This window comes from Thermomyces dupontii (genome assembly GCF_041956625.1).
Source record: "Thermomyces dupontii strain NRRL 2155 unplaced genomic scaffold VTN31scaffold_1, whole genome shotgun sequence".
In the NCBI taxonomy this organism is placed as follows: Eukaryota; Fungi; Ascomycota; class Eurotiomycetes; order Eurotiales; family Trichocomaceae; genus Thermomyces; species Thermomyces dupontii.
Window position 1 is genome coordinate 554,647 of NW_027192307.1, and position 15,607 is coordinate 570,253.

General features: G+C 51.0%; 8 protein-coding genes across 8 annotated transcripts; 3 read left to right on the forward strand and 5 right to left on the reverse strand.

Annotated features, from left to right (window-relative positions):
* Positions 1 to 66: 66 nt before the first annotated feature.
* On the reverse strand, positions 67 to 1,270 carry VTN31DRAFT_210 (uncharacterized protein; the record flags this gene model as incomplete). Its single annotated transcript, XM_069402231.1, has 5 exons — positions 67 to 301; positions 358 to 442; positions 495 to 585; positions 636 to 747; positions 801 to 1,270. The coding sequence occupies 5 exons, from the start codon at positions 1,268 to 1,270 to the stop codon at positions 67 to 69; spliced, it is 993 nt and encodes a 330-aa protein (XP_069263066.1).
* A 1,043-nt stretch (positions 1,271 to 2,313) lies between these two features.
* Positions 2,314 to 5,564, reverse strand: VTN31DRAFT_211 (uncharacterized protein; the record flags this gene model as incomplete). The annotated part of the gene is made up of 5 exons (XM_069402242.1): positions 2,314 to 2,475; positions 2,532 to 3,347; positions 3,410 to 4,243; positions 4,299 to 4,892; positions 4,956 to 5,564. The coding sequence occupies 5 exons, from the start codon at positions 5,562 to 5,564 to the stop codon at positions 2,314 to 2,316; spliced, it is 3,015 nt and encodes a 1,004-aa protein (XP_069263067.1).
* Positions 5,565 to 6,116: 552 nt separating this feature from the next.
* Positions 6,117 to 6,863, forward strand: VTN31DRAFT_212 (uncharacterized protein; the record flags this gene model as incomplete). The annotated part of the gene is made up of 4 exons (XM_069402253.1): positions 6,117 to 6,170; positions 6,512 to 6,569; positions 6,622 to 6,720; positions 6,784 to 6,863. 4 exons carry the CDS (start codon positions 6,117 to 6,119, stop codon positions 6,861 to 6,863), a joined length of 291 nt encoding a protein of 96 aa, XP_069263068.1.
* A 790-nt stretch (positions 6,864 to 7,653) lies between these two features.
* On the reverse strand, positions 7,654 to 8,790 carry VTN31DRAFT_213 (uncharacterized protein; the record flags this gene model as incomplete). The annotated part of the gene is made up of 3 exons (XM_069402264.1): positions 7,654 to 8,447; positions 8,507 to 8,642; positions 8,701 to 8,790. 3 exons carry the CDS (start codon positions 8,788 to 8,790, stop codon positions 7,654 to 7,656), a joined length of 1,020 nt encoding a protein of 339 aa, XP_069263069.1.
* Positions 8,791 to 9,057: 267 nt separating this feature from the next.
* VTN31DRAFT_214 (uncharacterized protein) lies at positions 9,058 to 10,714 on the forward strand (the record flags this gene model as incomplete). Its single annotated transcript, XM_069402275.1, has 3 exons — positions 9,058 to 9,136; positions 9,196 to 9,301; positions 9,364 to 10,714. 3 exons carry the CDS (start codon positions 9,058 to 9,060, stop codon positions 10,712 to 10,714), a joined length of 1,536 nt encoding a protein of 511 aa, XP_069263070.1.
* Positions 10,715 to 10,861: 147 nt separating this feature from the next.
* Positions 10,862 to 11,427, reverse strand: VTN31DRAFT_215 (uncharacterized protein; the record flags this gene model as incomplete). Its single annotated transcript, XM_069402286.1, has 4 exons — positions 10,862 to 10,925; positions 10,997 to 11,099; positions 11,182 to 11,287; positions 11,356 to 11,427. The coding sequence occupies 4 exons, from the start codon at positions 11,425 to 11,427 to the stop codon at positions 10,862 to 10,864; spliced, it is 345 nt and encodes a 114-aa protein (XP_069263071.1).
* Positions 11,428 to 11,688: 261 nt separating this feature from the next.
* VTN31DRAFT_216 (uncharacterized protein) lies at positions 11,689 to 13,079 on the reverse strand (the record flags this gene model as incomplete). The annotated part of the gene is made up of 4 exons (XM_069402297.1): positions 11,689 to 12,206; positions 12,269 to 12,723; positions 12,785 to 12,918; positions 12,972 to 13,079. 4 exons carry the CDS (start codon positions 13,077 to 13,079, stop codon positions 11,689 to 11,691), a joined length of 1,215 nt encoding a protein of 404 aa, XP_069263072.1.
* Positions 13,080 to 13,749: 670 nt separating this feature from the next.
* VTN31DRAFT_217 (uncharacterized protein) lies at positions 13,750 to 15,557 on the forward strand (the record flags this gene model as incomplete). Its single annotated transcript, XM_069402308.1, has 2 exons — positions 13,750 to 14,884; positions 14,938 to 15,557. The coding sequence occupies 2 exons, from the start codon at positions 13,750 to 13,752 to the stop codon at positions 15,555 to 15,557; spliced, it is 1,755 nt and encodes a 584-aa protein (XP_069263073.1).
* Between the last annotated feature and the right edge of the window lie 50 nt (positions 15,558 to 15,607).

Here is a 15,607-nt window from a genome sequence, read left to right on the forward strand (position 1 = left end):
ATAGGCCTTTCTGTTTCCCTTACAATGAAGTTTTCGAGATCTGTATCTACAAATGGCACCCTGGCGTTATTTCCCATCAACCTTGCGCTGCTTGGTCGCCCTCTTCGGAAGGAATTCCTCCTTGTACATGTTGAAGAACTCGGGAGGTTCAACCGGATAGTTGCCCGTTATGTCATGGAACGCTGTTGTCGAGATATAGTTGGTTTTACCCTGGTGGACAAGTGAGTAGTACTCCAGCAGGTACTGGATCTCGGCGTCATCGGCATCTCCCTGTTGCCGTAGCACTCGCCGCGCCTCGTTTCTGTGTGCTTGTCAAACACTGCGCCCGGCGATCTGACTCCGGCGGGTCACACTTACTCGGAGATGTCCTCGAACCTCATATCCACTCCAAGTGCTTTACTAGCTGCTCGGGCTAACTCCTCCCCGTTGAGAAGCGCTGGTCCTATACTTATGTGAGTTTCTGGCCAATAATGTCCTCCGGAAAGCGGTCATACCGGTTAAAACCATGAGCTGACCACGAACTTGGTCACTAAAACCATGCTTGCCCTTGCTGGTCAAGACGTGGGCGACCAACTGAGCCACGTCCTGGGAATACGTAAGTGGGAAATAGCAAGAACTATGCGGAATATACCCACTCCTAGAGCAACAGGAGGAAATTTATGATTATAGCCGATGGGAATCGGCAACAGGCCCTCTTCCTGAGCTTGAGGCGCGTAGAGCAGAAGATTTTCAGCATAGAACCCCGTGCTGTAAAGATTGTCAGTCTCATTAGCATGAAGCATGAAATACTGGACACCCACCGTATGACCACCGGGGAATACAAAGGACTTGTGTTTGGATCTCCTTTGGTTTTCAAGAACTCGGCCTCCAAGTCAATGAATTCCCGCAACCGCGGTTGAGTACTGCGCTCAGCAAGGTCGCACCCTGCAGCGCTAAGGAAGCACACATTGCGAATACCTGCCCTTTTTGAGGCCTCAATGAGCTCGTAGGTAACGTCGGCCTTGCTGCCATGAGCTGGCGGGATCAGGCATAGTGTGTCCGCTTTGGTCTTCTGCAAGGTGCTGACAACTTCGCGGACCCTACCGGGTTTGTGAGGCATGATAGTTGCCCCCTTGCCGGCCAATTCCTTGCAATGAGGGGCATTGGGATCAATGGCCAGACCGACAACCGAGCCAATCTCTTTCTTAAAGAGGTCATTGGTGAGAAGGAGTTCGGCAATCAAGAAGCCAGTGTGGCCTTCGACAGCGGTAATACAGACGTTGCGTGACATGATCGAGCAGACAATAACTTTGGTCACAAGCTAATGGCTGTTTTATTGGTCAAGGGATACTATTTTCTTTTTCTCACACGAGAGTCCCTAGACCATGGCAGATTGCTGGAACTTGTATATGGGAGTTTCGCCACATGTTCTTTTACGTCAGGGTGACTTCTACACGTAGTGCCGGATGAGAAATCCGGAGAGCTCATAAGGAATGAAGACAACTTCGACAAAGCCCAATGCTAGACAATACAAATGTGGAATGGTCAAAATGATGTCAGGTAAGTCGAACTGTGTTGCTCCTTGCCCATGACGAAGTTGACATCGTTTCCGAATTCGGAAACCTCGCTTAGGGTTCGGTCAGTCGAAACCCGCTCTTCAGGAAAACTCATCCTCCGCGTCGAATATCCCAGATTTCATTACCCACTATCTATAAACATTCGGTATGCCCACTTCTAACCAAGAGTCACACCATTCGCATTCCGTTACGTCCTGAAATCCGACTGCAAAGCTCTTGGAGCTATGCCACTGACTCTCTCGACCATGGCGAGCGGCTTTGTAGATAAAGATAGGAAGAAAGAAAGTCTGTCGGTCGCTGGCAAGATAATAAAAGGTCGCTTTGATCCCATTCTAGAACATAGTAACTCCCACTATCGTCCCGGTCCGAGTTCGAGGAAAGTAGGCGTGTCATCAAATGGGGACAATCAAGTTTTTCGCATTTCTCTTTCCATCTCCTTCTCCCACCAGCGGATACATGCATTGAACTATCTGATGGTGGCACAAAATACTGTACATGCAGTTTGACTGGAGATCAGTATCCAGCAAGTTATTAATGACATTACATTCATTAGATTTTCCGTACTGTATGTCTCAATTCATGGCGTCGCTGTGCCGCAGGTTGACCGGTACCGTGAACTCCAGGTCCGGTGAACAGCAAAACCCCGTTTCAAATATTGAAAGTCAAGAGGACGGTGACTCGCTGAGCGGTTGAGGAATAGCATTTCGCTGGTTCAATATTCGGAGGCGTCCCTCCGAAGGAAGACCAGTTGAATAGCTCATGGATTGTCCCGGTGATTCTCGTCTGCTGGCAGTTCTACCGGTGGCTGAAGAAGTGTGACGTTCGCGAATGTTTCTGAGAAGTAGTTGGACGAGTTTCTTGCCTTCGAGACAGGACTGACCAGGAACGGCGCCGTCAGTTGGCTGACAAACTGCGTTTCCTGTAAGCATTGTTAGTAACATTGAACTGCACCGAAACAATGATATAGAAACTCACACTTATTGGGATGCGTATTGTTTTAACGAAGCCAATTGCTTTGGATGCATCGACCCAAGCCAGGATGATCATATCGCCCTCGTTGGGCACGCTCACGAAGGACATGGAGAACGACTCCGATCTCGCAGTGAGTTTCGTCCAGGGCGCAATCTTTCTCACGTCCAAGACTGCTGCGTTGGGACTCGAAACCCGGAACACCAAGCCGTTGTCATTCAGGAGCGCTAATTCTCTTCCGGATGGCGAGAAAGCTGCATTCTGAATGCGAGTCCCCACTTTCCACTGGCCATGGCTTCCTTGGCCTTGACCCTTGATCTCGCTGCGGAAACCATCTTTTGTATGAACTAACACGGGTATCCCTGATTGTGTCCAGGTGGTGATGCAAACTGCACCTTCGCCGCTCGCCGTTGGTTGACATAGAACGGCTGTCACGCCGTTGTCTTCTGGCTCGTGCATAGGTACATGGTATCGACATGATTCCAGTTCCTGGTGTTCTTCGAAGGGATATTGCCAGCGGTACACTTGAATGATTCCTGTATGACCTCTAGTGCTCGCAAGAACGTTCAAACCATCATTGGAGAATGATAGGGTTTCGATGGATGGGCACCCGTTGCATATCTGATACTGTCGACAGTGGACGCGGTCCTCGCGAGGCAGAACCATCCCGGTAGTATCGAAGAATTGTACCGTCGCATTCTCGAATCCAACAACAACAATATGCCCGCTTGGTGATATTGCTATATTCTTACACCAAGGTGTATTCTTCATTCGGTACTCGACGATCGGATCGGATGTGTTTCGAAAGTTCCTGATTTGCAGCTGCAAAGTCAAGTGTCAGCTAGTGGGCCACATTTTTCTGCATCTCTCTGTGGGCTCCTTACAATAAGTGTGCTGTCTCGGGACAGGAAAATGTATGCCAAATGCGTCTTGGAGACGGCGGCAACGATGTATGACCCCTCGGTGGTAAAGGACTGAACGACTGTCGCCGGTGATGTACCGACATCCCAAACTTGGATCGAGGATTGTGTCCAAAATACGGCGTCAGTTGAATTCTGTGACAGAGACACGTATATGCTCTTGTTGGTCTTGTCCTCTCCGGGCGCCTTCGAGGTGTTTCTGAGTTGCTGAAGCGAGATCTCTTCCAGCTTCTCGAATTCTACTTCGCACGTCGAGATAGAACTGGCATCACTTGAGCTTTGAGTGCTATTTCTTTTTGGAAACGTCAACCGCTTCCTCCATGGTAACCTCGACCTGTCTGCGTCGGGAGCGGAGATCTCCTTGCTAGGGGAACCTGGTAGCGGTCCGATAGACGGAACGGATGACGATCGTCGACTGGATTCACTGAGACTCTGTTCAAACTCTCCATGCAATAACGCTGACTTCTCCCCGGCGCTTCCTGAGCTGCCTTGTATCGCACTAAAATCCCAAGTGTGTGCGAAGTAGGCGTGTTGCTGTAATTGTTCTCGCTTCAAGGAAGACAGTGATTTGTTTCTATGATGATACGTATCCGCTCCTGGCTTCACAGGTGACAACAGAAACTGGGTAGGTGAATGTCTCTCCGTATCCACGGTATCATCATCTGTCTGGAGGGGATGAAGTAGCTCCCAGACATGCCTAGCAAGTGTGATCTCCCGTAGCATTGTGACCTTTTCGTGACAGAAGGGACATGTTGTTCCTCGTGGAAGAGAGATCTCGGGACTATCTTCACCATCGCTCTTCGCCAAACGTGTCAATGAAGTTCTCGCGGCATGCCGGAAAGTAGGTGCTTACTTCGACTGAGAGATGCAACAGATGTCTAACATGAAAAGAGCCGACAAGGTGAGTCTGGCTACAGTTGATCACATACAGGCGTGGTGTCATCTCAGCCGGCTTGTGAGATGAAGGCCTGGCGAGGCGTGACAGGTGTTGTGTGATCGCGAGTATGTTTTGAGTCACTTCTCTATCGCTGGAACGATGACTCATCTGTCGGTCGATCAACCTTTTGCAAAAAGTGTTGAGGGATTCGATTGTGGCAGGTTGTTCGTAAAGTTCGTAGCCCGTCGTTTCTGGACGCTCAGGCTTACTATCTGAGAAGACAACGCCAAATGCATTTTCGAGAATGGGCAGCAATTGAACTCCTGCAAGGTTATCTGGCAAACGAATCCGCTTAGCAGTCTGCAGGATGGCGTTCCGAGACCGTATCGCCGCTTGTTGCAAACTCTCTTCTAAAGTGCCTTCGTCGACTGCATGTTGAATCAGGGCCCCGATGACGAACTGCGACATGTCATGCAAGGCCAAAAATTGGGATAGCCAGCCGGAGGATGAATCGTCTGGCGGAACGATTGTCGAAGCATAGTGAGGTGATAAACAGTCGGGAAGTGGATACTAGAGATCGAGCTGGCGTCAACGATTAAAGCGCAAGGGCATCATTCGAACAGAACTTCATACCAGTTTTCTCTTTAGTGACGACAGCTGGCATCTCAACCAGGTCGGGGGAGCTAGGGAATATGGATTGTCGCTTAGAGCCCTGGTCACTTCTCTGCATACGAGCAGAAGGTCTGTCGAGTCAGGGTAGTTGTCGCAGACCAGTTCTAATAGCTTATGAAGGCGAGTAACGCGGTCCCGATGAGTGAAATCCAAAATACCCGTTGGCTTTGGGTGGAGAGTGAGTACCCGAAGGGCCGACAATAGGAACTTGCCCAGCGCGTTGCAAGCCGTAGCATGTATCTCCCACAGGCTTTCTTTGCCATCGACGACAAGCTGCACAACGACCTCCACAGTGCGCATCGTCACCTCCCAACTTACTAGGTAAGAGAGACCCCGCGCAGAAGGTTGCTTGTCTTTCGGCAAGTATAGGCGTTGGAGAGAGAAGATGCTGTTCAATTGCACCAATAACGTGAGTACTAGTTGTGAATACGCACGACGGTCGCAGTCTGCATAGATGCGTTCCAAGGAGAGTCGGCCCAGCAGCTCGATGACCAGATCGTCAATGTCGGTACGAAAGGCCAGGAGCCGCCAGACCGCCTCATAATGCCAGAGCAACGGCGATAGAGACATTAGGATTCAGGGCCACGGCATGTGGAGCGAACAAACATCGCGCGGGGAGCTTGGGACTTTTAATATCGTCGTCGTTTCTGATCTCTGTTGATTTCGAGCATAGATTGTGGGACTAGGGAGGGCCCGGAGGTTGGACTGTGGAGGAGTGTCAGTGCGGTTAGTGGTGTAGGCTATCCGAAGTTGGGGCTTAGCTTGGCGATTTCGTGAGGTTTATCATGACGCTGCTTACCACGATCCCAAGTTGCACAAGTCAGTGATCGCCGAGTGTAGCTGGCATTGATGATCAATCGGATCAACCGCTGCTCAGCTATGATGACCAAGTAACCCCAGCTGAAGGCATATTGCTAGTAGGTATTAGTATCGACCAACCATTCGATAACGGGATGTCAGGGCATGGGAATCCTCATGTTCGTACCTCTCCCTCCATCACCGACATAAGGGGACTTGGAACCTATATCAGGATGGATTTGTCGTCTATGGAAGCGAATTTTGACTGGCATACAGAACGCTAAAATGACGCCCATGTAGCCTTACTAGTAGTTGTGGGAGTCAATGTCGCGGAATCGAGCTATAGATGGAGCAAGAGAGCGCATAAGGCAGCTGAAGGTTTCGAGAGAGGATGACTTTATGGATGGACGTTAAAGGAAAGAGTACGCGAACGCCAGGGCGACAGCTTAGTATGGCTCATGATAGCGAGTTCATTCCACTGATTCTGTTCGCGACACTTTCGGCAAACACTAAATGAGCGCCATGCCAATGTAAGTCCCAGGTTGATATTCTCATATGATGCACCATTACTGGGCTGACGGAAGGAGATGATTTCGTTTACCAGGTAGGTCCCTGGACAAGAAAAAAAGCAAGCTCAGAAATAACAGATGGTGCATGTCATGCAGAACTATGCGAAATTCGCTGGAGGAGCATCAACGGACTCGGCTTACTTTCCCTAGGGCTCTGTCTCGGAAGCGATATCCAACTGGCATCTGCAGGAGAAGCTGGGAACGAAATGTAAGCATGCTCTCTTACCAGTTTTGATCGCTGGCGCTGATGGCCTGCGCAGATATGGATTCTCCATACAGCTTCTTCAATTCGGAGTATCGAGTGACAACTGGCTATGGCATGTTTCAGCGCACCATCACCGGTACATTCGGAAGACGCGGTGTGTAATAAGACGAAGGTCGCCTGAAACTGATCGCTACCAGGGACTGATGATAATCTACAGGCAGAGCTGTGTTACCGCTGCCTTCTCCTTCAACGGAATGGACATGGTTCCAGCCACGGCGGCAGAGAGCAGAGCCCTAGCCTATCCCAGATGTATGAAGATAGTACTATAGTACGAAAAATTACACGCTGCATCCTCTTGCTGCACAGTCCAGCCCTGTCGACAGTCTCCGTCGTCCCGTACAACCATCCATTTATTAACGGCGCCGGGCAATCGGCCGGCTCGCGGTCGCGGGTCGCGGTTCCTTATCGCCACTGTCGAGGATGGACTACTTGGAGTGGCCCATTTCTTCAACATTATGTTCCTTTTTATCATCCCTCACCTGTTCTTTCGACAGCACCTACCTACTACCTATGTTGCAACGAGAGTCCCGCACATGCTTACCCTGCGAGGCGAGACCGGACCACAGTTCATCACCAGACGACTTCGACTCTGCCGTTCTGGAGTTCCAACCAGGTCCGTCTTCACAACTGCGGCCGTCATTCTGATACCGTAGCCTGTATGGGTTCGTAGTGCTATAACATGAGTATTGCCCTAACCCTAACCCTAATTCACGTCCGAGGTCGGCAGTTCCGGGATGCGAAGGATAGTGTCAACATCTCAGGAACATAAGCTGCTTTGTATGACCGCGACGACCCACGATACCTGTACTGATCGCATGGACAGTGGCTGAAGGCGTGCTAAGGGATGATTTCGTGCACCATTCTCCTATTTTTGGATGGATTTCCATGCCTTCCTGACCACGCCGCTCGATGCCCGCAGTGTGTTGCCTCGTACATCAGTGTGAGGAGGTAGGTAGGTACCGCAAGGTACATATCATGCAATTCGAACCTCATTTTACTTGAGTCGGTACTGAACAACTACCTAGTATCACTTCCAATCAAGTCTGACTTTGCGTGCAATCTTCTCTGCAATCTGCAGAAACGCGTTCCGTCTGGCACTACGATCATCTCCCTCCTCCGCAACGACCGTCGGTACACCGCGATCGGCATCCTCGCAAACTCGGGCATCGAGAGGGACGTCACCCAAGAAATCAATTCCGAGCCGCTGACATTGCGCGACGACGCCATTGTCACCGTGGTGATGCTCGCCGTGCGAGAAGATTTTCGTCTCTTTGCCACAGTGTGGGCATGCGAAATATGCCATGTTCCGTATCATGCCCAGCACTGGTACATCCATCTTCTGGAACATGCCATATCCGCGGACCGCGTCTCGCAGGGCAATATCCTGCGGAGTGGACACTATTACTGCCCCGTCCACTATTATTTCTTGGTTAATGGTTAGTTGAACATCACCTGTTCCTGGCGGTAGGTCCATGACCAGCACATCCAGTGGTGCCGGACCCCACGATACTGAGTGGAGAAGCTGATGCATGGCTTTGGTCACCATGAGACCTCGCCAGCTGATGGGTGTTGTGTCCATTGGCGGTGGGGCAGAAGGATCAGTAGACGTCGAGGAAGTTTCAGAACCTGATGCATGCGGAAGAAGATATCCCATGGACATCGACTTGAGACCATAATTCGTAAGCGGTACGAGACAGTTGTTCTCATCCAACCGGGGTTCTCCTCGCAGATTCAATAATGTCGGGATTGACGGCCCGAAGATATCCGTGTCCAGAATCCCTGTTTGGATACCGCGGCGTGCAAATGCAAGAGCCAGATTCACTGTCGACAAGAATCATCAGATATTGATGGGAGTAGAATGGCCTCATAACTCGACAAACCGGCTATTGTCGATTTTCCCACGCCCCCCTTCGCTGAGGAAACAACAATGACTTTATTCACATCTCGAATCTTGCGCTTCTCTGGCAACCCACGTCGTCGCGGAAATTGGGGCGGCGTTCCTGAACGAGGGAGTCCCTATATTGAGCCTATCAGTTCAAGATTGTCTGTCCCATCCTTGTTGTTGGTATCGTACAAGAGGATTGTCATGTCTTAGGACACGACATGTAGAGAATAGTCGCCTTGGGCGCATTATTGTGTGAGCTGTGAACGAAGAGCATGACATGAAGCATCGTCCAAGTTCCCGAGTCTGCAGGCAATTCGGCGATTCGACAGGTCGTTCAGATGAGACTTTACCTATTTAGGCAGGTGAAGCTGTTGGTTAAGATTATTACATAATCGGCTTGGCACCAAAGCTCCACACCAAGTCTTTCACTTCGCAAAGCCAGGACCCACTGATTTTTTTTTTGCCTATCGAGGTTTATCGTTCAGCAAGTTTCGTGCATTGTTGCGATCGCAGAGACTTATTTTTGGATAATTCATACGGTCCGCCATGGCGAAATCAAAGAAGAGCTCCGGTTTCAAAAGTCTGGCTGATCAATTAGCTAATCTGGATGATCCCGCTCCAAGAGGTAAGCTTCGAACATCCCAATTGACCTTCGAAAGCACGGGCAAGCTCATCTGCGGGCAGATTTCGATCCCGAAGACCCCGATGCCGGGTTTGAGCCGGAAACTGAAGATGAAAGTGGCGCGGAGATTGATGAGAATGCTGGCCGTGAGCATTACGAAGTCGTCAGGTGAGCTTCCTTGAATTCATTGGGCATACATTCCTCTTCGTGCAAAGAACTAAGTATCGTAGTGAATCGAAGCTGCGCAAGCCCGAGCCTGTTAGGTTGGGAAAAGAATATGCTGGATCTCGCATCAGCAGGGAGGCTTTGATGGCCGACGACAGTGACGACGACCCATTTGCACGTCGAGACGAGGGGAGTAGCGAAGAGGAGTCCGGTGAGGAAGAGGATGGCGAGGAGGAAGGTAGCGAGATGGAAGGGGACGGCATCGAAAGCGAGTCAGAGTCGGAGCTCGATAGTCGCAGCGAGAGCGAGGGCGACGGTGAGGATGAAAGTGAGAGTGAGAGCGTGATCGACAGTTTTTCGGATGAAGAGGACGCCTCAGACGAAGAGGACAAACCCAATGGTGATGCGTCAACCCAACGCGAAGAACTCCGAAAATTGATGGCGGCCGATCAAAAGACTGTAGCTGCAACCATTTCGCAGGCTGCAAAGGCAGATGCTGCAAAGGGAAAGGCTGTCAAGCAGCAACGACGGATCTTCGATGCGCTGCTGAACACGCGCATCAAACTTCAAAAGGGACTCGCAGCGATCAACGAACTTCCCTCGGTTCTGTCTGTGGATGCGTTGGACACTGATGCCGTCAAATCGGCGGAGTCGGCGGCCCTGTCGCTATGGTCGACGTTGGAGGATTTGCGCTTGGCTCTTTCTGATGCACGGTCACAGGAGACCTCCAAAAAGCGCAAGAGGCCTCCGCAAGTGTCATCAAGCACATCGACGGAATCGTTGTGGAAGCGCATGGCCGACCTGGAAGCCGAATCAGAATCCCACCGTCGCGCCGTGTTCGAGAAATGGTCCAGCAAAATCCGTGGTACTGGTGCTACTCTGGCCGACGCGCGAGGAAAACTGCTTGGCAACAGCAACCAACAATCCATCATGGCCGTGTTGGAAACTCATATTGCAGCCGAACAGGGAGAACGCGGCGCAAAGCGAATGCGGAGGAGTCAAGAAGAATCGGGGAATATCGTCTACGACGATACATTATTCTACCAAGCCCTCCTCCGTGACCTTGTCGAGCAGCGAATGTCGTCCTCGGACGCGATCACCAATGGCATCGACTCGCTACAAATTCAACTCCCTATCAACCCCATTACGGGCATGCGTAAGGACAAAGTGAAGAACGTGGTCGACACGAGGGCGTCTAAGGGACGGAAAATGCGCTTCAATGTGCATGAAAAATTGCAAAATTTCATGGCGCCTGAGGATCGGACAACGTGGAGCACTCGAGCTCGAGATGAATTTTTTGCGTCGTTACTTGGGCGACCGGCAAGCAAAGTGCTGGGAGAAGACGATGAGGAAGAGAGTGAAGCTGAATCGGAGAGAGATATCGAAGAAAGTGGGCTGAGGCTGTTTCGCAACTAGATTGATCGAGCCAAGGAAGCATGAATAGTGGCCATATCATTCAATAATCATTGGCATCCAGGTGATGCCGCTGTCAACAAATTCACGGTTTCTTCCACTACACAGGTCATATTCCATCTGGTGATCCAAATATCGCATATACACCATTTAAGCCGCAAGGATCCTCTCCACAGAAGCAACTTGTCCCTCCATTGGTTGGACCTTATCCGTCCTGGGTTTTCACGAGTTGTCCGTCAGTTCCAATATCCGGCGTCAATCGTATCCGGTATCAAGTGCACTTACCTCGTTGAGATCCTGATGTCGGTTTGTATTCTAGGAATTCCCTGTTGGTGGACCAATGAATGGGCCCAACCGATGACCTGCATGACTTGATCCCATGGTCCTTCTGTATGCGCCGGGGCATTAGTGAGGCTCTTTGGCTTGCTGCTGTGTAATCAGTAGAACAAGACGGCGAATTCAAGTCATACCAACTGTCGTGCCCGTGGAATGCATCATGAATTTCAGGCCAGATTGCTGCACCAGACGCTGGATGTCGGCGATTTGCTGTGCAAAGGAGGTAGTCTGATGGCCGATCTGCGTCCGGGTTAGATAGTTACTGGTTTGCTGCTGTTTTAGTTCGGGCGTTTAAAGGATTTACTGACTGGAACGAGGGAAAAATCGGCCGTGCAGCGCGCTGGGGTGACGAGAGTGCCAATGTTGACGGGAGAGGCCATCTTGTCTGTTCTTCAGTTTGCGTGTTTCCTTCTAGAGAGGGTACCATCAGAGGAAATCGTAGCACTACGATGTTTGCTACTTGATCTCCTGAAATCTCAGTTCATGTCACGATGACGTGCCATCCCATCGAGACATCGGATGACAACGCCGGTTGGTATGAAGTTTCCTATTCGGGAATATTCTGGGCAGATCAAGCCCTAGCTAGAGAGGTCAGCTGATTTTTCAGTTCGAAGGCAACTCAAGGACATTTAAGTCATCAACTATTGGTAGTAGTACGTCTCGTGAACAGATCGCCCTCTCATCGACTCCGGCTCGCTGCCTCGGACATAGATGTCCTGATAGAGTGTGCCCGGCGTCGGTGGTGGATCATCCATCTTCTCTGCGGCGGCGACCTCCTCGTTGATGAACGACCGAACTTCCCTGTCTATCTTCTTCAGTTCGTCCTCTGTGTTAACCCCCATTTCTAATAGCCGGGTCTTCAGCAGGGAGATCGGATCCTGCTTCCGTTTCTCCTGCAGTTCCTCGCGTGTGCGGTAGATAATCCCCGGATCGGACATTGAATGACCTGCGTAGCGGTAAGTGACGAATTCGGCTATGATGGGACCTCGGTGTCCGTTGGCTCCGTTGACGATGAGATCTCGCGCATATTTGACCAGGGACATCACTGCCAACACGTCCATCCCGTCGACCCGGATGCCGGGGATATACTGGCCCCGTTCGTAGTACTCGGTTTTGGCCGACGCTCGCTCGACGGAGGTTCCCATGCCGTATTTGTTGTCTGCAGGTGGTGATGTTAGATGCCTCTCCATGCTATTCGGGCGGACGCGTCGGTTATCTCACTCTCAACGCAGTACAGAACTGGCAAGGTCCACAGCTTTGCCAGGTTGAACGCCTCATGCACCTGGCCTTGATTCGCCGCGCCGTCGCCGTAAGCACATACCGTCATCGTGTTTTGTCCAGAGTACTGATGGGCAAGGGCCAAACCGGTCCCAACGGGCACATGCGCTCCTACAATGCCATTGCCCCCGTAGAATCCTTTGAGGAACATATGCATGGAACCACCCTTGCCATAGGCAATTCCATCCTGCTTCCCTAGGAGTTCGCCGATGATAGATCGCACGGAGCCGCCCCGCATGTACGTGAATCCATGGGCCCGGTAGGCTGTTATTAGGGAATCATCGCGGGCAATGGAATGCTCAATTCCGACTGCAACGGCTTCTTGACCAGTACTGAGATGGCAGAACCCTCGAATCTTCTGCTCTTTGTATAGCTTGTCCGCGGCTAGCTCCATTCTTCTATAATGGATTGTACAGTGAGTCATCAGCCAAGAGACTATTTCAGAAAAAGGTGGCGTACCTTATCGTCAACATGTCCCTGTACAGCTGTCTCAGCTGATTCTTCGTGGTTTCCAGGGAATAGGGTGGCGGGTCCAGGTTGTACGTGTCGAAACTGTCATGTGGAATTGGAACGCTGAACGGTTTGTCATCTTCCTGGGAGAGTTTCAGCTATCATAACCTGAAGAATGCATCGCTACTTGATATACCGTTGGGATCGTATCGGTGTTGACAACCCTGGCGAAGAACCGCCGGTTTGCGCACAGAGTCCGTGGAACCAGGCCAGTGGCCCGTCCAGGGGCTATGTTCGAGAGCATGGTTTCTGAAAGTTTCAGCCGGTAGTTGGCAGGCCTATTTCTAGTTCAGTTGTCGATTGAGCCTACAAAAGCTCTGGTCATGGTAAAGAGTCAACGGTGTTCTTGTATGACGCAACGATGTCTCATCGTATGGCTTAAGAGTTGTGTAGGCTACTGTCAAAACACAAACTAGAACAACTTGCAGGGTTGCAGTTAGGGCTTGCAGATACAAGATCTGAAAGTTCGACAGTTGACTCGGAAGACTACAACCAGCAAGCATATTTTTATAGAGGTACCCTTTATTGACCCTTCAAGACCAGTTGGTAAAACCTACAGTATGCAGAACGGAGGAAGAGAACAATATCTCTTCCCTCTCATTGGCTGAAGAGACGGAAATCGGATTAACTAAACACCGACCTGAGAAGTGTACGAGTGCCTACTCCGTCCCATAGGCTATCCCGAGCTCCCAGGTCGCCGAACTGCGCGAATCTCGGACACCGGCGTGTTTTTCGTCACAGTTTGTATTCCCAAAGGCCCGGCAAGTTTTGGGCCATGGTTAGCGACATGTGAAGGTCAAATCTGCTACTGTGTATTGCCCTGTTATTACTGATGCCAGAATGGCAACTGGCGTTGCGCGTTCGCTCGTGGCTTGTTGATACGCGTCAGCCCGTCAAAGTTCGAACACCACACCATGGCTCGCGGAGGCCCGTCAGCATCCAAAGGCAAATCGCGCCGCCGCGCGTCTGCTCGTCAGAAGAGCGATGACGAGGATGACATCCCCCAGGTTTATCGGGAAATGCTCGCAGAAGCAGAAGCGCGAGCCGCAGAGGAGCCGGAGCCCGATCGACCTCGAAAACGACGCCGGGTCGATGAGAGGTCAGCGGCTCAGTCTAGTACACCCAAACTTGTGGACAATGAAATGCCCACTGCTTCCAAGGAAGGAGAACAAACCACGCAAATACAGACAGTCTATGATCTTGATCTGGATGCTTCTGATGACTCTGATATGGAATGGGAAGAGGTCGAAATACAGCAGCCACCTCCCACGGTTCAAGATTCAGCCGCCGGAGCCGAAGCCGAATCACTCCAGATCACCCTTGACAAGGGCTACGACAGGCCGAAGACCACCGTTGCCAGGCGAAAACGTGTCTCCGCGGCAGAGAAGCAGCTTAGACTAGATATTCACAAAGTTCATGTACTTTGTCTCCTAGGTCATGTTCACATGCGCAATTTGTGGTGCAATGACGACCAAGTCCAGCAGTTCCTGAAACAGATGCTCTCGAAACAGACGATCTCGTATCTCAATCCCAGGGAATCTATGGAGCAATTCGCCCGGTCAAGAACTTTTATAGACGGCTTGACGCAAGCGATGGAAACCTTCAATCGCAGATTCAAAGTAACTGCTCCCGGACTACGGCGGCCACAATGGGCTGAGAATGCCGAGGCCGCCCGTAGTCGAGCCGAAGAGATCATGCGCGATGGAGAAACTATCTTGTCCAAAGAAGATTTTCGAAAACAGGCGAGAACTATGCAGGGATCTCGTGATTTTGGGGCTCAGTTGTTTTGTGCGCTACTTCGCTCCGTTGGCGTCGACACGCGACTTGTGTGCTCCTTGCAACCTCTGCCGTTTTCCACCGCTGGAACAGAGTCCACTCCGGCAAAGGCTGAGAGGACCCGGAACTATATTGTGATATCCTCGGACGACCACGCGAGTTCTAGCGATGATCATTCACCCAGCCGACCGGGCACGCCTTCGAAGCCGAAAAGGATTAGCCAACCTCGCTTCAACACCGTTGCCTCTTCGTCATCGTCATCGACTCATGTTGGTACGTCCAACCCCCATCCGGAGCTACGCACATATTGATATGATGCCTACCAGATACCCCTAAAAGACTACAGTTGTCATCATATCCCGTATTCTGGGTCGAAGCTTTCAATGAAGCTGTCCAGAAATGGATCCCGGCTGACCCATTGGTCACGAAATCGGTGGCCAAACCTTCGAAATTTGAGCCTCCTGCCAGTGACAAGTATAACAACATGTCATATGTCATAGCATTCGAAGATGATGCATCTGCGAGAGATGTAACGAGGCGCTATGTTAAGTACTTCAACGCAAAAACCCGAAAATTACGCGTCGAAAGCACAAAAGACGGGGAGGAGTGGTGGACAAAGGCTCTTCACCATTTCGAGAAGCCGTTTCTGGAAGATCGTGACCAGTTGGAGATGGCGGAGTTGACGGCCAAAGTTGCAGCAGAACCAATGCCGCGAAACATTCAAGATTTCAAAGACCACCCCATCTATGCACTGGAACGACATTTGCGTCGGAATGAAGTCATTCACCCAAAGCGAGTAATTGGGCACGTTGGATTGAGCAAGTCGACTCCGAAAAAGGCCCCATCACTGAACCTGTCTATCGGCGAGCCGATGTACACGTTGTTCGGAGTGCCGACAGTTGGTACCGATTGGGCCGTGACATCAAGGTCGGAGAACAGCCATTGAAGCGAGTACGGGCCGTCGCACCTCGATCTGACTTTCAGGACGACGGGGAG